At 54.6% G+C, this 24,288-nt stretch overlaps 1 protein-coding gene across 1 annotated transcript in view; it reads left to right on the plus strand.

The window, feature by feature from the left end:
* MAN1C1 (mannosidase alpha class 1C member 1) overlaps positions 1–24,288 on the plus strand; it is a 128,413-nt gene that overhangs the window by 75,107 nt on the left and 29,018 nt on the right. Inside the window, exons 3-4 of the mRNA XM_045859630.1 lie at positions 20,259–20,374; positions 22,693–22,773. Coding sequence (XP_045715586.1) covers positions 20,259–20,374; positions 22,693–22,773 — 197 coding nt within the window. The remainder of the gene's footprint in view (positions 1–20,258; positions 20,375–22,692; positions 22,774–24,288) is intronic.

The raw sequence follows: 24,288 nt of genomic DNA on the forward strand, positions 1-24,288 counted from the left end.
ACATCAGGCTAGGGCTTGAGCCACGCTACACTCTCCCAGCCAGCTCGATGTTTTCCCTGGGCCAGGTGCCAACCTTGGAAACAGAAAGATGAGGAACCCCAGGGCCCTGCCCTCCAGCAGTACGTAGTCAAACCTGGGTGGTGGTGACCAGGAGTCTATGGCACTGGGGACATTTTCACTTTACCTCTCTCTGCCTTTGCTCATTTTATTGCTTGGTATTGGGTTCTCTTGGAACTAACAGAAAACTCAAAATAGCAATAGCTTAAACCACCACAACAAAAAGATGTTTATTTCTTTCTCAGCTACAAGTCCAAGTAGTCGGTTTAGGACGGGTACAGTGACTCTACCCTCAATGGGGACCAAAGTTCCACCATTCATCCTTAGTAGTGGCTGTACCTTATAGTTCAAGATGGCTGCTCAGGTTCCAGTCATCACATCCACATTCCAGCCAGGAGAAAAGGAAGAAGAAGAGAAGTGTCCTTTCCCTTTAAGCATACTCTCCAGAAGTTGCACCCCCACTTACACACCCAGCTCTGCTTGACGGGTCCCTGTCTTGTCTTCTCTGTGTCTCTCACACTCATTTAGTGAACCTTTTCCGTCTGGAACCGTGTCCTTCAGTTCTGAGAAATTTTCTTGAGTTATTTCTTTGATGATTTTTCCTTTATTTTCTCCATTCCTAGAATTGCCACAGTTTGAATGTTAGGCCTCCTGAGCTGGTCTTCTAATCTTCTTATCATTTTTCTTCGGTTTTCTCCCTCTCTCTGTTCTTCCCTCCCTCCCTCCTTCCCTCTATCTTTGGTTCAACCTCAGAGAAATTTCCTCCAGTTTATCTTCCAGCTCTTTTATTGAGTTTTTCATTTCTGCGGTCAGTGCATTAATTTCCAAGAATTCCGTTTCATTTTGTGAATGTTCTTTTTTTGAGCATCTTTCCTTATCTCATAGACACATTTTGTTTTGTCTCTCTGAAGATATTTCTTTTGTAGTTTCCTTCTTCCTGCAGAGCCTCTGTGTCCTCCAAATTCACGTTTCCTGTTTGTTTCTTCCTCACACGTTAGCTTTTCCTCGAACGTTTGGGGATTCCTGGCTGGGTGCTCATGGCAAACGTGGGCAGGAAAGAAGATGGCCGGAGCTCTGGCGTGATGGGTGGGTTGTGCTGGCTGGTGCCTCGCTGGGGGTGATCCGACAGGGTATCCCTTAATAGAGGTTTTTGCTGTGTGGGGCTGGTCAGATTCTGCACTGGCGATGTGTTCGTTCTCCTATCTAGAGAGTGGGCTCCTCGCTGCAGCTTGCTGAGAGCCAATTGGTTGAGGAGGCTGGAGGACAAAGTGGGGCAGTTCAGAAACCTGCACCTACCCCTCTGTGCTCTCGGAACGGGGCCTCCCACGGCCCAGAGGACCTTCATCTCACTCCCTCCCAAGATTAACCTCCGGTTTTCTGCTGGGATGAGGGAGACGTTTTCTTGGCTGGGCAGAGGTAGGGAGGAGATGCACAGCTCTTACTGCCTTTCGTGCTGACTTTCAACAAATGCCCCTGGTCTCCACTTCGGGAGAAGCCTCGTGTTGCCACCAGTCCCAGGGCCCCTGCGCTTTTCCGGTGCGGACCTGAGTGCGTGTTTGCTTTCGGTGTCATGGCTCAAGTTCATTCTCGGCGTTGCTAAGTCAGTACTACACATCCTTCGCCTTTCCAGCTGCCAAGACTTTGTTGCCTTTTTGTTTTCCCTGTTTGCTTCGTCCTTGTGGGTTGCTGCCTTTAAAAATAAAATTGCATGCTGTTGCTTCAGTGGAATTTCTGGGAGAAACTAGAAGCGAATACATTTGTTCAACCCCCTGCCTTTAACCTCCATCTCTTACTCTCCTAATCACTTGGTTTCCTGAGCCTCATCGCTATCTATGGAATGGGGCAAATGATCCTTGTCCTGAGTATTTTGCAGAAGCCTTTGTGGGGACCGGATGAACTTTTGTGTAAAGATTTAATGTTCGAATGCCAAGGTTCTAAGTGATGCTTGGCTGAGGGCACAGTGCACTTTCTGGAGGCTGCAGCTGGAGAGTGGGCCGACCCAGGCTGAGGGACGCAGTATCGTTCTTCTGTTACCACAGTGACACTGCATGGCAAATGCCCACAAACCTCACAGCATGCGGCAGTGAATGTTAGTTTAGCATGGGGGTCTTCAAGTTTCAGCTGCTCCAGTCTGGGTGGGCTAAGTGACTCTGCTGATCTCGAATGGGCTCACCCTCATGTCCGGGGGCAGCTAACCGCGGGCCGTCCCTTGGCTGGGACAGCTGGGCAACACAGCTCTCCTCCCCGTCTCTCATTTTCAGCGGTCTAGTTCGGGGTATCCTCACGGTGATGGCGAAGGGGCAAGAAAGCAAGTGCTTTCTCAAGCCTCTGCTTATATCACCTTTGCCATCATTGGCTAAAGTTAGCCGCATGACTGAGCCCAGAGTAAGAGGACAGGGCAGGACACGCTGCTCGGAGTGGCAAAGGGCATGGACACAGGGAAGGATGAGGAACTGGGGCTCCTTATTCTGCCTCTCTACCAGGGGTTCCCAGGCATGGCCCTGGGACAGGGTGCCCCTGCCCGCCCCCCCCATTTCTTCTACTAAACCCAGACTACTTTGCCTGAACCTGTAGCCGAGGGTCCTGCCACCCTGATTTATATTCAGTTGAATCACTTCTTTCTGTACTACTACTAGGAAGAAACGCTGTCCATCTCTAACGCGATCAGGAATGATCTCTCTGATAGAGAGATGCACTCTCTAGGAGTGGGCTGGGGCTATAGATCACTGGCAACAGATTTAATTTGCTTAATTATTTGATTCAATAAAAAATTGGCTTAATTATTTTCTTGCTTCTCACCTCTTTTGAATCCATTCTGGAAACTAATCATGTCTTTAACACCAGCCTAGAGAGAAGCATTTCAATTGGGAAATGTAATTAGCCAGGGAAAATGAACGTGGGCGCTGCTCTTTGTCAAAGCACCATTAAAACCCAGCTCTGGTCAATACCAGTGTGGTCTGGAGACAAAGGTGCGGTTTGCCCCTCTCCTGGCTGCAAAGGGAGGCCCAGCAGGAAGTGGGGAATTAGGCCTCTTGGGATCTTACCAGGAGGCTCATTCATTCATTCATTCATTCATGAGGCATTTCCAGGCCAGTCTGAGGTGATGCTGGAGTTGCAGAGGTGGATTAGCCATGTCCCTTGCCCCCAAAGGGCTCGTCTCCAAGAGAGAGGGATCCACACACAACCAGGAGACACAGAGTGCGGGGGATACAAAGCATGAGCCACTGGCTCTGCCTCTGGAGCTTTATCGAACTGGGTCTTGAAGGATGAGCTGGAGCTTCCCATGCACAGAAGAGCAGAATTACGTTGCGGGCCGAGAGCACAGCGTGTGCAAGGGCATGGCGCTGAGAGAGCCTGGGAGCTGTTCCAGGGGAGGACTGGAGCCAGGCTGCCCAGGCAGGGCCTCCAGGCCGCCCCAGGGCCTCCCAGAGCGGGTGTGCAGCGTGCCTTTGGGCTCTCTGCCATGCTTCTCTCCCCTCCCTGATCTTCCCTCTCCACCCCACTTTGCCTTTTGAAGTGTTTAACAGAAATGTAAGATGTTTGACTTTTTAGGGGGGCTCTGAACAATCTGAAAGGTGGGGGCTGGATTCAAGGCAATTGAGAACAACAGATGTGCACCCTAGAGCTGCAGAATAGGAGGGCGGGGAGGGAGGGCATTCGGAGCAGAAGGCACAGCCTGAGCAGCGGCGTGGTGGTATGTATGGCGTGTTGGATCGAGTGGGACTGTAACCTGAAATGAAAGGTGGGGAAATGAACGCTGCCCAGGTGGGCAGGGCTAGATCACAAAGCACCTTTCAGAGGGTAATTGGAGACCAGCTCCTTGGCCTTGGCATCCACGACGGCTGGGAGCAGGGCACTGCAAACACTCTCCAACATTCCTCGGGTTATAGCTGCTGCTTCAGCCCCTCTCCTGCAAGTGCTCACTTCTGCAAAAGCTGTGAATTTCCAGAGGAGTGGTCGCTGGTGGGCTTTGAGCTCTGCCTGAGACTGAAGCCTGCCTGGAATGCGGTGGAGAGATTACCTGGCCAGGTGGCTCCTGCACCTGGGGAGACGGAGGGAAGACCCCTCCTGCCACCAGGGCCAAGGGAAGGTTGAGCCACCACACCTGCGCCCACTTGGTTCCTGTTCACCTTAACCCTTAGGCATCCTTACAAAGAAAAATTCAACCACGAGAGACCATGAGCCAACATAGGTTGTCAGGCCCCGCCTCAGAGACACACACCTGCTGTCTTCCATACCCCACCCGATCCGATCCTTACATACTCAGGTTTTTAATGGAGTGGTGACCCGCCTGTGTGCAGTTTTATAAAATAGGAACTTCATAGGAGCTGGTAGCCTCTTTCCCTGCCTTCCCCAGGTGGGACCCTTCTCACTCTGAGGCGATTAATATAGGGAGAGAGCAACCACACTGTAGACGGTGAACAGCCATGGTTCCTGCTTACTTGCTGTGTAACCTTGGACAAATTGCTTAACCTCTCCGAGCCTCAGTTGTCTCACCTGGAAACAGAGATAATATAAATTGCTATGCTGTAGAGTTGTTAGGAGGATTAAGAATAAAATGCTCGGGCCCTGGCTGGTGTGGCTCAGTGGATTGAGTGCTGGCCTGCAAACCAAAGGGTCGTAGGCTCAATTCCCAGTCAGGGCACGTGCCTGAGTTGCAGGTCAGGTCCCCAGTAGGGGAGCATGCAAGAGGCGACCACACATTGATGTTTCCCTCCCTTTCCTCCCTCCCTTTCCCTCTCTCTAAAAATAAATAAGATCTTTAAACAAACTTCTTATTTAAAAAGAAGAATAAAATTTCGGTTTAGTGGTGGGCATATAGGATGTACTATACAAGTGACCGTGATTGTTACGGGCCCGCTGGACCCGGCTCGGATTACTGCCTGGTGGGCCTGCTGGGGACCTTGGGCACCAGTCATTTCATTTCTGTGAGCCTCGGTTTCCTCCACAGTGAAATCGGGGTGAGAGCACCCCTTGGGTGGGTGTAAGGATCAAACTGTGCACTACTGTGTGTGAAAAGACTGTGGAAACAGATGCTTTTTGTCGTTCTTGTCGCTTCATAGAGCCCAGTCCAGGGTGTCAATGGTTTTCACTCTGTCGAGTGATTTGAGAGCTCCTCAGAGCTCCCAGCTCACACTGGCAAGCAAGGCAGTGGGCAGAGGGGAGCGAGCGTGGGAGGTGGAGAGGCCAGTGTCTGAGAACAGGGCAGAGGGGCCGTGAGTATAGGACTGTGTGGCCTTCCCCTGACTTTAGGCTTCAGAGGCTGGGGATGGGGCATTGTCCACCCCCTGCCCCCAAGATGTGAATGAAGGAACCCCCTCAGCAAAAGGACACATAGTGACCAGGGTCCTGTTAGACAGGCCAATGCCCAGCTCCTGCTCTGCATGCTACATGTGGGTCAGGCCTTCCTCCTGTCTTCCTGCCGGGTCTCAGCACCAACCCTGGGCTGGGAGTGCGGGACCGCTTTGGAATGGGGTGCAGACTGAGCCTCGCCACCAATGCGGGCTACCATCCTGAGCCCCTGCCCCCCACCAGACTGTCCGGCAGGGCACTCAGCCACACGATGTTCTCAAATCTCCAAAGGCAGCGAGTGAGGGCCCCAGAGCAGGAGAATGTGGGGGCTGTGCAGACAAGACAAAGTTGTGATAACAGTGTCTACCTGACCTGTCTGAAAAATCAAGCATGCGTCTTCCTGGCAGGGCATGCAATTTCCTGTTAATGAGTTGTGAGAGGCTGGGCCAAGTTATCGGGGAAGCTCCCAGGGGGGCCACCAAGAGATGGAGGCCAGGCCCCAGCCTTCGCCGCCAGAGGACTCAGTCATGTGGAGAACGTTCCTGCAGAGGGTGGAACTGAAGCCTGGAGTGAGGGTCTCCAGTCTGGGTCAGAATCTGCTGGTGGATCTCGACCCCTTGCTTCTCCAAGCCCTGGGCTGCACTCCTCCTGCCTCAGCAAGGGCTGGGCAAAGCCTCCTCTGCTTCAGGCTCTTGGGGAGACCTAAGCCCGTAACACTGCAATGAGTGGCATCTCTGTGGCACTTCCTTGCGCACAAAGCATCGCTCACATTTGTCATTTGGGGCCTTCATAGACATATGCGTTAGAGAAGCCGAGGCCCAGGTGAAATGACATGCCCAGGGTCATTCCGTTCAGTGGGTTATTTATTTAAGATAATGCTAGCTGCTGTGGCAGATAATCCCAGAGATCTCAGTGGATTGAGAAAACAGACCTTTTTTTCTTGCTCAGTTGGTGGGAGGAAAAGGGAGTCTGCTTCTCACGGTCACTCAGGGACCCAGGGTGACAGAGGCTCCATCATCTTCAGGTTATGGATCCCACTGCTGGTGCCACTGGTCCAGGCACCAAAGGGGTGTGTGTGACTTATGCCCACCTTCCGCTGGCCAGAGCTCGGTCATAGGACCCACCTAAAAGCAAAGAGGCGAAGTGCCGTTCCTGGCTGGACCATAGTTTCCCCACAACAGCTCTGCCCCAGGGAAGGGGGGTATGGGCTCTCCTGGCCATAGCAAAGGGCGTTTTCCTCAAACAAAAGCTGGGGACCCTGGATCAGAGTTTAATGGGGAGGGGGGGTCACTTAGAAGTCAACGAACCCCCAACGTGGACCGAAGCCTGGAAGAAGACACAGGTGTCCCCGATCCTGGCAGGAGCCTGGGCTGCACACTGTTGCAGACTCCCTTTCTACAGCCGCCCCGATACTGCTCAGTCAGCTTCCGACCCACACAGCTGCTCGCGGGCCTGCCCTGCCCACATACCTCCACGGCCCCCGCCGCCCTCTCAGTGAGGTCCAAGCTCCTGAGCCTGGCACTCACAGACCTTCCCAGGGGGACTCCAGCTTAGCTTGCAGCATTCCCTCCCTCACCCGCCTTCCCACATGTCCTGTGCTCCTCCTCCTTGACCAGTGTCTTACCACGGGGCCTTCGCTGGAATGTTCTCCTTCCAGCTCTCCTGCCTGCAGACTCCTTGCCCTTCCTGACCCAAATCAAAGGTCATCTCTGAGGCTTCCTTCAGCGGAGCTAGCTGCATAGCCAGCATTGAATGAGAGTTCACTATATACTGGGCACTGCATGAAAGGCTGTGTACAAATCTACTCATTCATAACCTCCCGAGCCTAGGAGATGGGCATCCCATTCTATGGACGAGTCTCCGAGAGATACAGGAATGTGTGAGGTCACACAGCTAGTGAGTGGCAAAGACAAGTTCCAAACCCAGGTTTGTGTGCGCACAGCTGAGACTTAACACTGCGTGAACTTCCGCCTTTTATCATCAGCGCCTGTCGCAATGCATCATAACTGTTTGTTTACTGAATAGTTTGCTGTGAATTCGCTGGTTTTCCAAGGAAGCAGGGGCAGACCCCTGGAGGGCAGAAGTCACAGGTGACCCCTCCTGGAGTCTTCCTCACCGGGGCCTGGGTGGCGATTCTCTCTCAAATAAGTCCCTCACCCTCCTGAAACCAGAACTAGAAGTTCCTCCGATTAGCATCTGTCATAATTCCCCTCCCTGCTCACCTGTCAGTTTTTGGAAGTTAACCTGAAATGATTGGAAAATGATCTGAGAGGTGTGGACAGGCCTTTTCTGTGCATGATTAAGGGCGATCGCTTTTTAATGATTTGAGCAGTGCCTTCGGCGGACTGACAGGAACGGATTACCATAAATTTCTGAACACCGTGATGCCAAAATCAGATATTTTTTTTTTCCATTTTGTCATTCGTCCTCTCAAACCTTTGCTGAGAGTGACAAATACTCGGGGCTTTAATTGTGCAGTCTCATGAGGGCGGAGCCTCCCTGGTTCCTAGAACTGCTCTGGCTGGGAAAACCTCGAAAGGCTTCTGGGGTTTGATCTTCAGGAAATTGAACTGTGTGTTTTCTCTGAAGCAGAGAGAGCTGTCTCCCGGGCTGTGACACCTTTGCTGCATTTGTGAATTGCTTTGGCCCCGAGATCGAAAACAGGCGGTTCTCACCCAGGAAGCTCGCTCGGGCTGTCCCACAGGGGTTGAGGAGTGGGTGGGCATAGCAAGTGGGGTAGGGGCTCTCCCTGCTCGGCCCATGCACAGACCTTCTGCCTCCTGCTCCTCCGTTCCGCCAGACTCTGTGCCTCATCCAAGCCGCCCACACCTCCAAGACAGGTATTACTAGTCCCTTTAGACAGCTGCAGACTGCGGCCCAGAGAGGTCAAGCTACTTGGTTGTGCTCACACAGCTGGCAATATGCAAAGCAAGACTTGAACATTTTTGACCAGAACCACTCTTACTGCTACCTCTAAAAAAATCAAATAAAATTGAGTTAAAGGTGACTCATAGGCATCCCTGGCAGCCCATTTATATTTAAAGACAAAAAAAAAAACCCTTCCCCATACCCTTCCTAGTGCCAGTCTCTGTAGTAATATGCATCTCTGACATTATCCCCCTTAGGGGGCAATGTCACAGATGAGGATGTTGAGGCTCCCGCGGGTGAAATAGCTAACCAGAGGTCACATGCTAGGAATAGCCAAGGTAAGATTTCATGCTACGTCTACCTGACTCCAAAATAACTTCCTACCCCATTCTTTGTAGGAAATAAACATCTGTCCCAGGAGGGAGTGGCACTCGGCTGGTCTGTTTTTGTCATGGGCTGGGCTCCTGCAGGAAGAGGCACCCACCTCCTCTCAGGCAGGGCCTGCTACTTCGGGCCACTGCCCTGGCACACGGGTAGGAGGAGCTGCCGCCAGGCTCTCTGAACCCGGCCAAGTCCCGCTGTCACACAGGAGGGGGATGTCACAGCCGTGAAGCACAGAGCCTCCCCGGCACACGGCCTGGGTTAAATCCCAGCTTCCCTACTCGTCGCCTCGACCTCTCTACGCCTTGGTTTCTCCATCCATAAAACAGGGGCACTCATCACACCCCCTCAAAACGTCGTTGGGAGACTTAAAAGAGGCGCTGCCTATGGGGCACTGAGGAGCGCGTCCCTGCCTCCACACGTGCTGATGACTGATGCTGGCACACCCACCGAGGCCCGCCGTGGGGGCACGTAATGGGGCTGCATCCACTATGTGGTCTCTAACCCTTGGAACAGTTCTGCAAGGTGGCATTGTTCCCACTGTACAGATGAGGAAACTGAGGCAGCTAGGAAGTGTGGCTCCGGGGCTCAGCCCTCTCTGCCACCCCATTCCCTGCAGCTCAGCCATCCCAGTGACTGGGAGGACCTCCTGCTGGGGCTCAGTCCTGTCCCAGGTTCTCCCGGCACTGCCTCTGCCAGCTCTTTGTTTCTCAGGTCGAATGGGGCCTCTTTGATTTCCTTTCTTTTCCCCTTTCCAATAATCATCATTCATTTCATTATCAGAGCCACGCATCTGCGCCTCTTGGCTCTGGCCCACAGGCTGTTTTCGCCAGGATCAATGCAGAGCTCTGTGTGGCCACACTGTATATCCAAGATGGCATTGTGGCCCTGCGCCTGTGGGCCTGGGTGGTCCCGGTGCCATCAGAGGACAGCTGGGGTCTCCCCTGACAGGGCTGAGGTAAGTCAACTGGCTGATGCTACCCTGCGCCCCGGGCCAGTTTTTCTTGTTCCCAGACTGATAAACAGTTGCCTTCAAAGGGTCTCAATGCACAGGCCCAGGTGCTCGCTGCCTCCCTCCTTCCCTCCATAGGTGCCTGGCAGGCACTCACCAACCCAGATCCACAGGTCCCTAAGTCACCCCATGTGCGGTCCTCGCTGGGCCATTCTTCACACAGCAGCCAGAGGATCGTTTTCAAACAGCAGTCAGAACAAGTTTCGAAGCCGTCCATCCGTACAGCACCCCCAACCCTCCCCATGCCCCCTTTCTCACTGCCCACGACTCCCCTCTGCTCCACAACCACGTCCAGTCCTCCCCGCCTCAGGCTGCCCCTTTGCTGTGCGTTCTGCCCGACGTGCTCCTGTCCCCTCTCTCTCCTCCCGTGCTTCCTTCAGGAGGCGGTGCTGCCGCCCGCCCCCGCTCCTGGCCTTGGCTACTGCGTGCTCTCTTTTCCTTTATCACACACATTACTTTGTCACCAGATGTCATCTGTGTGACACCTGATTGGCATCTCTCTGCCCCACTAGGCCAGCGGCTCTTTGCGGGTGGGACCAGGACTGTCAGTCCCCTGAGGTGCTCTAGCACCGGGCACATCCTGAGCGCTCAAAAATACGTGGGGGTGAATAAATAAATCTTGAGCAAGTGACTCCATTCCTTGAAGCCTCAATCTCCATCCGTAAAAGAGGAACAATAATAGAGTTGTCATGAGGTGTAAAAAACAAGATCTATGCGACACATGCAGCATAATGCTCGACACACAGCGAGTGTTCCGAGAATCGCATATTCCACAAGCAAGCCTCTGTGGGGGGTCCGCCCTGGGCCAGAGCCTTGGAGTTGACCTCGGCCCCCAGTGCCTCACCCCACACAGGAGCCGCCTCCGACAAGGGGCCCTGGCAGTCAGGGAGGCTTCCCCATCTAGGCGTGAGGCAGCGGGAGGAGGGTGCCCAGCCCTCTGCGTTCAGCAGGTCCCAGCGACACCTGGACTCCGCAGGCCCCTGCCCCCGGCTTAGAGCAGCCAGGCTGAGATTCAGCCCTGGAGACACTCACTGCCCAGGGTGGACTTGAGACACGACACCGGAATGACCCAGATTACCGGGATGAAAGTTCGAGACCAGTTCTTTTAATAAACGAGTTCAGAGGAAGAGGACCTCCGGTCCAGGTGGGAGAATCAGAGATGTCTTCATGGTTATTGAAGAAACAGCATTTTCTCTAGGACTTAAAATAGATGTGTGGATTGGGACATGTGTGGGAACAGTTTGGGTTAAAGAAGAGCATTTGAAGCAGAGGGAACAGCTTGAGCAAAGGGCTGGAAGGCTAGAAAGAGCGGACCACATAGAACCACTAGTCTAGCTGCAGTATTTAAAACATGAAAAGACTATTAAGAAATAGGGCTGGAAGGGCATTATATCAGTCAGCTGTTTCCAAAATAACTCAGCCGGTAAATTACCCCGCAGTGAGTGGCAGACGGCAGTGAGCACTCATTTCTCGTTTGGCTGCAGAGGGGCTGGAGTTCCATTTATCTAGGTTCTGCCCGGTGGGGTCCAGGTCTGCTTCACCCACCTCTCATCCTTCTTGGACCAATGGCCATTTGAGACTTGGCCTTCTCATGATGAAAAGCAGGAACGCAGCAGGGCAAGCCCAACCGTGCAAGTGTATTTCAAACCTCTGTTCTAGTCTTGTCCACTAATCCCACTGGCAAGTCTCACAGCCACGCCTAAAGTCAAGAGCAGGGTTTAATTCCCCACCCAACATAAGGCCAAAGCAAGTTACGTGGACAAGACCAGGGCTGGTGGGCCAGGGATGTTCACCCCTGCCTCAGAGGTGGAGACAGAGCACTGAGCAATCGTCAGATTTACCGGAAGGTAAAAGCCAGGTAGAAGCCAGAGTACGGAGCGACTCTGGGTCTGCCCTCAGGAGCTGCTGAAAGCAGCAGTTGTATTTTAGTGTCTCTTGGGGTAAGCAGCTAAAGCCCTGGATTTTGCTCTTCTCCCCACTGAGGCAAGAAGTAGGTATAAAATGCCACAGCGCCTGCCCAGCTCGGTCTCATCTTCCTGGTGGCTCCCACCTCCCGCCTGTCTGGCACAAAGGCTGTGTGGTCCTTCCTGCTGAGCCAAGGATCTGCGAAGGATCCTAGCTTTGCCAGCTCTGATGGGGCTTCCTCTGCTGGAACCGAGCCTTATGATAACAGCCCCAAGCGCTGGGCACCTACTGTGTGCTGGGCACATCAAATTCTCTTATACTGAGTGTCTGCTGAATGCTTTTTGTACATATTTGTCTGAACTGGAGACCACATTTTCCCATTTTTCTGAGGCCCAGAGAGGTCAAGTCAATTGCCCAAGGTCACTCACCTGGGAAGGGACGAAGCTGGGATTAGAACCACGCCTGCAAGGTCCACCCTGAGCTGCTGAGCCTCTGTGTGCCTTGGGAAAGTCACTGCAGCACCCAGGGCTCCCCTGTCTCCACCTTCCTTATCTTCTCTCCGAGATGCTCTGAGCTTGATCCACAGCTCTGTCGGAGTTTTTCAGTGTAAGTTTCCAGGTCAGGCAGCATCCCCAACTCTTATTAAAAACAAACAATAAACCATTAACATTTTAAAAAACAAACCCAGTTTTCCAGTGGAGCCCCATCCAGGAGACCGGTTCAATGAACCATGTCCAGCCGTTCGTCACAGCAAACCTCATGCAGCAGGAGACCGCGGCAGGCATTCTCCAGCTGGCCGTGGCAGCAAAGTGTGGCATCTGTCTGGGAAAGGCGGAGGAGCCGTTAGCTGTACCAGGGCCCTGGTGTCTGCAGCCACTCGTTCTGTCCCTCCAGCAATGTTTTCCTTGGAAAGCTGACCGCTGCTGCCTGCGGTGTGTCTGAGGCCAAGAGGCCTCGTAAATTATTTGGAGATCCTAGGAGAGCGCTGTGGGCATTGGCACTGGCTGTTCGTTCATTCCACAGTGATTTGTTCCCACCTTCTCTGTGCCTGGCCTGGGGATGGGTGCTGGGGCCACTGGCCAGAGTCAGACCCAGCCACTGCCCCCTGGGCCTCACAGATGGATGTGGGCATGGATGCATGATATAATGTGGGCAGTGCTGTGACAGAGCCACCTTCATCAGAGGTCAGGGGTCAGGGCTTGCAAAGAGGTCAGGTTTGCTTGGTGGCTCGGGGACATCTTGAGCAAAGACTCAACATTTGAGTCAAGGCCAGAACGATGAGTAAGTATTTACCAAGCCAACTCGGAAAAGGAAGGCATGCTGGCATAGGAATTCATGTCAGCAGGCACTCGAGAGCTTTTGGGGAGCTGCTAGTGTTCCGATGTCGGGGGGGGGGGCATCACATGCAGAGAGAACAGTGGAGAGGTGAGGCCTGAGAGGCTGCCAAGGCACGGACTGCAGGCACCCTGCATGCTGCGCCCAGGACTTTGAACTTGGAGAAGAGGGGGCATTGACCGATTTTAAAAAGGGGAATGACGTGGTTAGATCCGATCATTTTTTATTAATCAGTCTCTGCTAAGAGCATTCTATTGGATTCCAGGAATAGTTCCTAAAAATATATCATTGGTCCTTTCAGAGGCTCCAAGAAACCTTTGCCTGGAAAAAGCCCCTGAACACAACTTTATGTGACCCAGCAAATAGCCATTGTGGGAGGATTCAAGAAAAATTCCTACTGCAGGAGTAACAAAAAACCCAGACCTGATAGAAGTGGAGAGGCCCTAAACCTTACAAGGAATTCATGCAGCCAGAAGACTTCACCACATAAGACGACGTGGTTTTAAACAGTGTACCCCGGGGTAGTCAGGACATCATTTTAATTAATCTTCCTAGAAACCCAGTGGCAGAACATTCCAGTTGCCACCGCTGCATGACAAACGACTCCAGAACGCAGTGGTTCAGCACACTCACTTCATTACGCTCACACATGTGGTGAGTCAGGGATTCGGAAAGGGCACCACGGGGACAGCTCATCTCTCCGACACCGTGTGCGGGCCCTCTGCCGGAAAGGCTGGAGGTGGAGGGGGCTTGACAGCTGGAACCTTCTTCATGCATATGTGTGGAACTGATGTTGGCTGTTGGCCAGGAGCTCTGAGGAGCTGTCAGTCAGAAAACACACGCGTGGCCTCTCCGTGTGTTCTGTCTTCGTGGGGTACCTTGGGCTTCCCCGCACTATGGCGGCCGGTTCCAAGAGCCAGTGTTCTAAGGGACAGGAAGTGGAAACTGCCTGTTTCTTAAGGTCTGGGCCTGAAACGTAGCGCGTGATCCTTCTGCTCCGTTCTGTTGTTCCAGGTGGACACGCAGGCCCATGCAGGTTCAAGGACGGGAGCCCCAGGAGGGGTTCCTCCTGCGGGGTGGGGTGTACGCAGCAGCCGTCTTTGGGGAATCCAGCCTGCCACTCAGCCACCCTGGCTTCTTTGGAAGCTGAGAAAAACATTTGTGTTGTTTCTTTACAGATTAAGAAGTCTCTGTGGATTTTATTATCAAATTAAATACAGCCATTAGTGCGTGGCTCTGGGGATACTGCAGTAATAGGCTATGCCTTGGGTGATTTTTTTCATTCTAAACATTCTTCCTAGAGCTTATGTTGTCCAGCCCGATCCATTTTTCTTTGCTAATATAAAATCACATTTTAAAAAAAAAAAAACCTTATCGAGCAGAATCAGGAAAGGACAAACCACGGTCCAGTAGGGCAGGGTGGTTCCTGGCCAGGCAGCCCTTAGAGAGAAGGTTACCGGGGCTGGGGTCCCCGGTCCCTGTAGAGACTGGCGCACACCTGACAGATAGCTTTGCACAGGACAACAGCGCCAGGTAGTCCCGGACGTGGTCACTGCAGATGCCCGCACAGGGGGCTCAGTTTATTCAACTGACACATTTACCTTTGATGCTTCTGAGGGCCAGGCACTGAGAGATGCGAGTGAGCCACAGCCCCCTCAAAGGATCTCCCCAGGGGAGGGGGCCCTGTACTCCCCACTCTTCTCTGGTGCCTGTGATGGGCTGGAAGGTGTTCTCGGCTGCAGAGGAAAGCCGGGAGCAAAGCTGAGCTGTTCCCCCAGCAGCCCATGCTCTGGCAGGGCAGGGCAGGGCAGTAAACCGGGAAGCCCATCCATGTGTGTGCAGCATCCCTGGGATAAAGGCCCTGAAGAAACACAAAGGGGGTAGGGAAGATCGAGGGGGTGTTATCCAGTGGAATGGTCTGTGCGCCAAAGCCTGGGGAGGATGCAGGCTTGGGGGGCTTCAGGAGCAGCGTGCGGCTGGAGTGGAGGGTGAGAGGCCGACAGGGGGTGAGGAAGCCAAGGCCAGGTAGCAGGCCTCGAGTCTGATGGGACCATGGGGGCGTTTTGAGCAGAGAAGTCACGTGATACGACTTGTATTTTTAAAGGTGGTAGCAGGAGAAGGTGAGAAGTGGGCAGAGTCTGGAAATAGTGAAGACAGAGCCACCAGAATTTGCGGCAGGACGGGATGTGGGAGTGAGTCGAGGGTTTGGGGCCGCAGTTCTCTGGAGGAGGGAGTGGCATTAGCCGAGGTGGGAGGCCAAGGGAGGAGCAGGTGTGGAGGGAGGAGCGGGATTTGCTTTCAGACAAGTTGAATGTGAGATGTGCATGGAGCTCCGCAGGGAAACGTGAGTGGGGAGCTGTCAGATGGGTGAGCCTGGGTTTGGGGACAAGGCCCTGGCTGGAGATTTAAATCCTGGAATCATCAGCCTGCGGAGGGTATTTAAGCTGCGAGGCCACACAAAATCACCAAGGGAATGAAGGAGGACAGAAAAGAGAAAGGGCACAAATCAGAGCCCTGGGCACCTCGAGTCTCTAGAGGCCTAGAGATGAGGAAGAACCCGCATGGGAGGCTGCCGAGAAGCAGTCCCGGGGCTAGAAGGGGGAGCAAGGGAAGGGCGGTGTCCTGAAGGCCAAGATCCAGCAGAGAGCAAGCGTGATGCCCACCACCCCACCTCCGCCTTCCCACTCCCACTCTCAGACATTTCTTGAGCCTGGAGGTGACTCTGATGCAGACAGACTAAGGCCCTGCTATTAGGGAAGGACAGGAGAGAATAAATTGACAATTCCTTCACGTGTGATAAGAATGGGGGAGCACTTTTGCTAGAGATGGGGGCAGACAGAGTAGGGGCACCCGTGTGGCCCCGGAGGGGCCGGGGAACAGTTCTCATGGAGGAGAGTTGGGGAGGGTGAGACTTCACCTGGCCCGAGATGGGGGAGATCCCAGCAGCTTCGAGGGCACGGAGGCTTTGTGTGGGCTCCAGATTCCCGCAGAGAAGGTGGAACGGGAAGGCCATCCCCAGCAGTCTGCAGAAGTGTCGCAGGGAATGGTGGGTGGCCCATTTGGGTCAGGGGCCCTGGACTTTGGGATTGCTTGGAGATGGGAGGGGAAGAAGTATGCCCTGGCTCGGTGGACTGAGTGCCGGCCTGGGAACCAAAGGTTGCCAGTTTGATTCCCAGTCAGCGCACAAGCCAGGTCCCCATTAGGGGGGCATGTGGGAGGCAGCCACACATTGGTGTTTCTCTCCCTTTCTTTCTCCCTCCCTTCCCCTTGCTCTAAAAATAAATAAGTAAAATCTTTTTTTTTTTAAGTGTGAGAGAGGCAGTGGGAAGCTTTGACCTCAAGGAGGCAAAGCCCCACAGTTCAGGGTGGGAGGGGTGGGTACCTAAAAGAGAGGCCAAGAAAACGCTATAGCAGTTTTCTGGGCAGGAAGAGGTTGGCTGAGTGGAATCAGGGAAGGCTGCCAGAGGGAGGCGGACTTTGAAGAATGTGTGGGCTTTGAGTGTGTCCAGATGCACAGAGAAGCTTTCTTGGCAGAGGAGACCACACATGCAAAGGTATGAGGCAGGCGCTTGCAGTGTGTCCAGGAAGCGGAGCCTGATGGAAGCAGAGCCAGACCCTTTGGAGTCAGACCCAAAAGGTTTCACCCCCTCATTACATGGATACTGGGAAGCCCTTGCAGGTTCCTGAGCTGTGGTGGGACCCAGTGGGATCTGGTTTCAGGCAGGCAGGTTTAGGCAGCAATGCACAGGGTGGAATGGAAGAAAAGGGAAGGGGTGCTGGAGGTAGGAAGATGCCCAGACAGGTGTACACCCACATCAGGGTGGCAATGAGTTCAGCAGCAGACACAGGTGGGACCCATGCGACACTTTTCCTTGAAGTTGGGCCAACGGTTTTGCACACTGCAGTCCCATGACCACACTGCCCTGCAGGGTGGGGAGAGGCGAGTGTGCAGGAATGTCAGAACACTTCAGGGACCCCAGAGGAATTTGTGTAGGGGCTGCCTGAGGCCGGTTGGGAGCCAGGAGGACCACACTTGTATTATCAGCTTAAGCTCACATGTACTTAACATCCTGGGTACTTTCTACCCACTGCCCCCGTTTAACCCTCCTGCAGCCTTGTGAGGTGGGCCCTGCTGTCGTCCCTACTTTGCAGATGAGGACCACGAGGCTCAGAGGGTGACACTGACTTCCCCTAGCACACAGCAAGTGTGTGATGGAGCCATTTTGAACCCACCTCCCTGACTAGGCCAGTGTCTCAAAGTGAGCTAAGAGACCCCAGAAATAACCAGTGAACTGATCTGTCAAGTACTTGCTCTGCGCCAGGCACGTACAGATGTCTTTGGGCTACGCATGTATGTGACGCACGTATCCAGGCTCAGAAACCTGCAGTGGCTCCCCGGTACCCTACTCCAGTGGTCCTGACTTCACTTTACAGATGAGAATTTTGGCGCTTAGAGCAGACATGTTGCTGGCCCAAACTGGGGTTTGAACCCAGAGCTTTGTCCTTTTAACACCTCACTGCCTCCTGCCTGGCAGGAAAGGGCGCAGGGGGTCCTTTGTGAACAGTGAGCATTCAGAGCTGGAGCAGAGAGAGTGGGCCAACCTGAAACCTGCCCCAGGCCCAGGCCCAGGCCCAGGCCCAGGTCAAGCTGGCTGCCTGACTTCTGGGCCCTATTGGCTCTTTGCATATAAATTATGGGCCTGCCTACTGACTGGGATGTATCTTTTCTCCTCGGAAAGCTGCCCAAGCCGCCACAGGTGCAAATAGAGTTGAATTCAGGATAGAGCCTTCTCTCCTGCCCAGCCTGGCCGCTGGGCAACCTCTGGCCTGGAATGAAAGGCTTTTCAATAAGTGCCTTGCTGGCCCACAGCCCAGGTGTGTGGTAGGTGGGTATGAGGGCGAGAGAGCAACCAAGAGAAGGATTCGGGAACCTGAGAGCAGGGGCAGAACCTTGCCAACAATCTCTTAGCAAGCTGCCTTCTCAGCCGGTGCCTCTGGGGCTGGGGAAGGAGAGCTGGTCACGAGGGGCCCTGGCTGCCCTCCCAGCCCAGCCAAGGCCCTGGGGACTCTGGGCTAAGGCTCAGCCCAGAGGAAGCAGGTCCCACAGGGTGAAAACACGGGGCAGCCCAGGGCGAGAATCAGAAATCAGATACTCTGGGCCACCTCTGCCTCGGCCTGGAAGAATGCACAGCGCACCGTGGGCTTCACTTCAAGCCTTCCCACTCAGATCCACCTCCTGCCCCTGCAGGGGTGGGGCAGGGTCAGCAATCAGATCTGACATTGTTTTCACAGGGAGCTGAAAGGTACCCTTGTCATGGAAAACACATCACATTTGCCTGGGGCTGGGGCTCCCCCCTGCCCTTGTTCTAAAGTCTAATCTCAGGCCATCCCAGCCCTATCCTGCAGCCCTCACAGAAATCAGGTGTAGGGCCCTGTGGGATAACAGCGGGGGTCTTGGCTTCAGAGCCGGCACTCTGTGAGCTGCCACTCTGATTCTGTGGCCTGACACGTCTTGGTCCTGCCTGTGTGTGGCACATCAGTGTCCCCATGCCTGAGCACCTTAAGAGGGTAAAGAGTTCCCACGAATCATATTTGCCTTTGACACCTGCAGGGCAAGCAGCTGGGATAAACCAGGAAAGGATTGACTTTGTTTGGCTTCGGGTATGTTTTCCTACTAAACTCTTCAGCATGGGAGGCATTGACATTCTAGAAATTCACTTCAACCCACAGGTCGAAGCCTTCCCAGAACGGTGGATTGAGAAGTCCCTCACTTCCCCAGCCCTCCCCTCCTTCTGGAAGTGGATTCTTTAGCCTCCAGCCTTATCTTTCCCCCAGTTTCCTCCGGCTCTTCCTCCTCCGGGCATTTCCCAGGCGGTGCCCTTTTTCAGACCTAGCCCCGACTGGTGAGGTGGTTAAACGTCTGAGTTTCCCAAGGGTTCTCCTGCAGAGCCACACAAGTGAACAATGAGGAGAGCGCTGATTAAGGAGATCAGGCGCTGATTCCGTGCAGCGGCGCCCACAAAGCGGTGTCTGAGACTCCAGTGGGGCTCAGGGCTGCCTGGGAGCTCTCGAGCTCCACTGGGGCCTGCGATTCTCAGTGCTTTGGGCCACTTGCACGGAGGATATTGAAGGAACAATTACTTCTCATAAGCTGCCCTCTGGTCCCTAAAGGAAATTACTGCTGCCTGCAATGGTGGTAGCTTTAAGAAGTGGATGGGAGGCAGCAGCCGCCTCCTCCAGGAAGCCCTCCAGAAGACACCATATTATCTTTGTTCCCTTCCTCCCTCACAGTCTTCTACACTTCAGTCCCTGGTTGTGCCACATGGGGAGCTCTCCATCATCACTCCTCTGCCCGGTTTCCGGTTGGAAAACTCATTTTTGCACAGTTTTCTCAGCCTGCTCCCAGGACAAGAGTTGAAGGCCCAGTGGCGGGGCCAGGCCTCATCGCTCAGGCTTGTGAACTCTCTGCCTAGAGCAAGAGTAGCTGTGAAAATCTGCTTTGTGCGTTTGTGTGGTTTCTCTGCCCAAACTTTTTCCCTCTTTTTTTTTTTTAGCAGAAATAAATTTCTGACTATAAAAATAATTCATGAGTGAAGACATCAGAAAGCACCTGTAATCCCAGCGCTGGGAGCCCCCACTGAACCATGTCCTGCCGGCCTCAGTTCCGTGCAGATGCGTCCGCATGTGGGATACAAGGAAGAAATTATACTGTGCCTTTAATTTTTTTCTTTTGCAACCTACTTTTTTTTTAATTTCACAGATCCCATGGATGTCTCCCAGTAAACACAGGTCTATCTCACCTGTGTGCATTGCCGCGTGGTATTTTATTTTATAGTTGAGCCACAGTTTATATAACTAATCCCCTCTTGTTAGACCTGGAGTTTTTTTTCCCCCCAAACTTTTCCCCATTATATATGACTCTGCAATAAATGCCTTCCTGAACAGGTATTTATTAACGTCTTTATGGGTTTTTTTCTTAGAATGACATAAAGAATGCCAGTGAAGAGCCAGAGGACTGGCACATTTGCTAAGACTGTGTCAGCCAAGGGCCAGCTCACCCCCACCCCAGCAGCCCAGGAAAGTGGTGGGTGCCCGACTGGCGCTGACGCTGGACCTACTGGCAGATACGAGTGGCCCTGGTCCGGGGTGGGCCTCAGCCCATGAACTCGGTCTCCCCCCACCAGCCGCCTGCTCTTTGCTGCCCTGAGGAGGAAGCAGCCCCTGGGGGGACACTGGGTCCTTGGCTTGCCTTCAAAGGCTGGTGGGACTGGAGCCTCCCTAGATTGTTCCTGGTCCAGCCTTGGCCCTGGACCTGCCCGGGCATTTGGAGGGGTCTGGATGGCTCGTGTGGCTGGATAGAGAGGACGAGAATGAGCCTGGGTCACACCTCCGATCTTCTGTGCTGCAGGAGGCCTTAACGGGGCGACAGTCATCGACTCCCTTGACACCCTCTACCTCATGGAGCTGAGAGAGGAGTTCCAGGAGGCCAAGGCCTGGGTGGAAGAGAACTTCCACCTGAACGTGGTGAGTCAGAGCCGCCCCCCCTCCCCCGGTGTTAGAGCCAGTAGCGGCTGGAGAGGTCAGCAGCTGGCTCCACCCCATCATCTCTGAGACCCAGGGGCGTGGAGGCTCTGGCCCGAAGCTGCCCAGCAGAGCAGTCCAGCCGTGGCCATTCCTTCCCTGCCCTGGGTGCTAGTTGCTCACACCCAGGAAGACCCCTCTGGGGCTGAATCTGTCAAACAGCAACCTGGGAAGTGACACTATGGAGTGGAGAGGTGGCTTATCAGAGCCCCTGTAACAGCCTGGAGCCCCCCCCCCCCCGCCGCCCCTCCGCCCCTGTGCTGCCTTCCTGAGACAGATGAGACTCCCGTGGCCAGGTCTGACCCAGCCTCGAAGGCACCAGCCTGGTCAGGGACCAGAGCCTAGGGAGGAGATGGTAATGTCTTTGGATGGCCCAAAAGCCATAAATACCAGCCCCCACCCCCAACAATCTCCCAGCCCAGACTGGAGTAATGGAGCCACACCAGAGGCCTCCGCTCAGCATGGGGAGAGGCTGTTTAGACCGATTTAGGGAGCAAGAGATGGAGACAGATGGGAGGGGGGAGGGGGTTCCATCAACACACACTGCAGGGTTCCATCTGGGGCTCTCCGAGTGACAGGTCCTGTTGTGAACGGGGACAGCTCCCGCAGCTCGGCAGAATTGAGGCCAATGTCGGTGCAGAGTGCGGGGAGAGGTGGACTGGGGAGGGATGTGCGGGGAGAGGCGGACTGGGGAAGGGTGGGAAGGCAGCACCACAGAAGCGTTTCCCTGGCTCGGGCGCACAGCCTGGTCACTTCACACCCCCCAGCCTCAGTTTCCCTGACCTTCAGATGAGAATTACACCGCAGCAAAAACGGCAGTGCCTAACGCACAGGCTTGTGAGCTTTAACCATCACAGAGGGTTGTAAAAAGCATTTCATAAAACCATAAAGTCCGATACAGATTTAAGTGGTGCCATTATCATCATCATCATCATCATCATCATCATCATCATCATCATCGTGACTATTTTGAAGCTTGTTTTGACTTCTGATGGTCTGTGTGGGGTGTTGGGTTTAGAATCCCATTTCCTACTGGATCGAACGGAAGAAAGCCATGATGGTCTGTGTGGGGTGATGGGTTTAGAATCCCATTTCCTACTGGATGGAACGGAAGAAAGGCAGAGGCGGGAGAAGGGTGGTGTCTTCATAGACCCACCGTGTCCCTCTGCAGATGGCGGGTAGAGAGTGGGCATCGGGCAGCTGCCTGAGGAGCCAGGGGACCTTCGGGCGGGCTGGGGCAGGTTAGGGAGTGTCCCTGAAGGAAAGCAAGACGTGGTCCCTCCCCCTCTCTGAGCCTCGGCTCTCTCGTCTGAAAAACGGGAATGATGACACCGGTGAGCACTGGGAGAGTGGCTCTGCAAGTGCTCTGTCCAGGGAAAAGCCCTCCCAGAGAAAGGGATGACCACTGCTCTCATCAGTATCAAAAGACCGTGACAGGGAAGGGTGCCAACGCGGGCCCGGGGGCAGGGGAAGCCGTGCTGGCACTGGACGGGCATCTCACCTGCACCGCTCAGCCTCTCCCATCTGCCCTGCTCAGTGAGAAGAAACCAGGGAAAGGAAAGGCTGAACAACTTGCCCAAAGTCCCAAAGCCAAGTAAGTGGCTCAGGCGGGGTTTTCACCCAGATCTGGTCCTTAACTTGATGCCCAGCACCCCCTGATTGGCAGACCACACTCCAGAAAGGAGGTAACGGTGACTTGGGCAGGGCTGGGTGTGCCCGGAGGGTTGCAGAGCTGAGGCAGAGAAATTGCTGGTTACCTACAAATGGCTGCTTGGCCCTCCCCCACTCAGTCTTGGCCCTGCCCTGTCTGCCCCAGAACCTCCTCTGAGAACCTTTCTCTTGCCCTGTCACCCTGAGGAAGGGCCACACCATCCTCTTGCTAAGCCGAGGTGGCCAGAATAGAGCAAGATTTGCCTCCCCTCAGGCTCAGCTTCAGCCAGCAGCTCCCTTGTGGGTTCTTAAGCTTCTTGGAGAGCAGCCAGACATAACTTTGCTCTGATGGCCTTGGGCAAGGGCTGGGGAGGGAAGCCGAACCCGGTGTTTATTTGGAGTGTTGTCAGTGTGCAGTGGCTGCCAGGCAGGTGCTTTTTGCTCTGAACACCACCACTGAGCTTCCAGGGAACCAGCCCAGGTGTGGCCAGATCAACAGGGTGGGTGGGGTTCAGTGGTAGTGTGACCTGTCTCAAGGGCCTAGCCGCCCCTGGGAGCCCTGCAGGCATCTCAAAGTGTCCCCATGGCCCTCCCCCTTCTTCCCCCTGCAGAGCGGAGAAGCGTCTTTGTTCGAGGTGAACATCCGGTACATCGGAGGACTCCTCTCGGCCTACTACCTGACAGGAGAGGAGGTGAGTTGGTACTCCCAGGTCCTGGACGGTCAGGCTGCACAGGGCTTGGGAAAACATCTCATCCCCACCCCCCCGAATTTCACCAGTGAGGAAACGGATCCAGGAGGACTTGCCCAGGCCACCCGTGTCCCCCACCTCCATGGTGCCACCTGCAGCCTCTGTTGCCCCTTCTGTCTGATGCTTCTATTCTCCTGCCCAGGTGAGCCCAACGGGCTCCCACCTGTGGTAGTACATGCTCTGAGGGCAACGACCGGGACTGCTCACCATCCACACAGCCACTTGCAGGCCGTGCAGCGACACCTGGGCTCGGCATGGGCTTGCGGAGCTGCTGGCTGGCTCCTGCTAGTTCTCAGGACTGGAGAAGCCGAAAGCATTGTTTCACCCGGGGCCCCTTGGCTTTGCTCGGTACTCCTCAGCCACCCCTGCCCTCTCCTTCTGGGCAGGACACCAGCTCCGGGTCTTAGGGCGGACAGTGGGGGAATGGGGCAGCCTCAGGTTGTTAGCACCAGGCGTCAGCCCAGGCGCACTGCGCTGGCTTCCAGAAGGAGGGCCGTGGGCACAGTCAGAAAGCCTGGACCTCGTTCTCATCCCACACCTGCCTGTGGCCTTCAGCAAGTCCCTCCTTCCGTCCCTGGGCCTCACTTCCTTCCCCACCACGGGGACGGTCCTCGTTGGGTTAAAATCTCCCATTGGGTTATAAAGTATCGCAAAATGGGTCAGAAGGAAAAGGGTCTGGCCCCAGGGCTGCACTGTGAGAGAACTCTCACAGCCACAGAGTTCTGTGCGAGTGGGAGGCTTCCCCCCGCCCCGTGAGCACCTGTGAAAGCGCAGCCTGAGTATCCGCCGGTGAGGCTGGTCGAGTCCCCAGGGCGGGGGCCAGCTGTGTTTCCTAGTACTTAGAAGGTCCCGGGGTTACTGGGGCAGCCCCTGTCCTCCAGCCGTGCCTTCGTGGTCCCTCTCTGTCCCCAGCACCTCCATGTGGCGGAGAAACCGGGCATGTGCACCATGTCCGTGGCTCCTCAGACAGCCATGGAGTGGGTTTCCACCGACGTGCAGGTGCAGAACCTTGCTCAGGGCACACAGTCTCTGAGGGCTGCTTTGGGCCACTGCATGATCCTGTGGCCTCTCTGCCACGGGCCCTCGTCCAGCCTGGCCCAGGGTCCCCCTCTGCTCGGTCCTCGATCTGGCACACCGGGGGCACCTGTGGAGTGAGTCTTTCTTAAAATTTCCCATGAATATTTGTGGACCAAAAGGTGAGGGAGACCCCACACCCCTTCCTGGGCCCAGGCCCTTCTTTGCTTCAGAGAGAACCTGTGGGGACAGAACCCCCTGCTGGGCAGCCAGCCCTGCCAAGATTCCCATGGGGGGCACGAGCACAGCCACAGCCGCACAGGTGACGCTGGTGCCACGCTTTACAGCGTATACAACACATACACTTACATACATCCTCTCGTGGGATTTCCAGAAGAACGCTGTGGGGCAGCTGGGGCACATGGCACCATTGCATTATGCAGA

This window comes from Phyllostomus hastatus, unplaced genomic scaffold (genome assembly GCF_019186645.2).
Source record: "Phyllostomus hastatus isolate PE091 unplaced genomic scaffold, TTU_PhHast_1.1 phas_scaffold_182, whole genome shotgun sequence".
Taxonomy (NCBI): domain Eukaryota; kingdom Metazoa; phylum Chordata; class Mammalia; order Chiroptera; family Phyllostomidae; genus Phyllostomus; species Phyllostomus hastatus.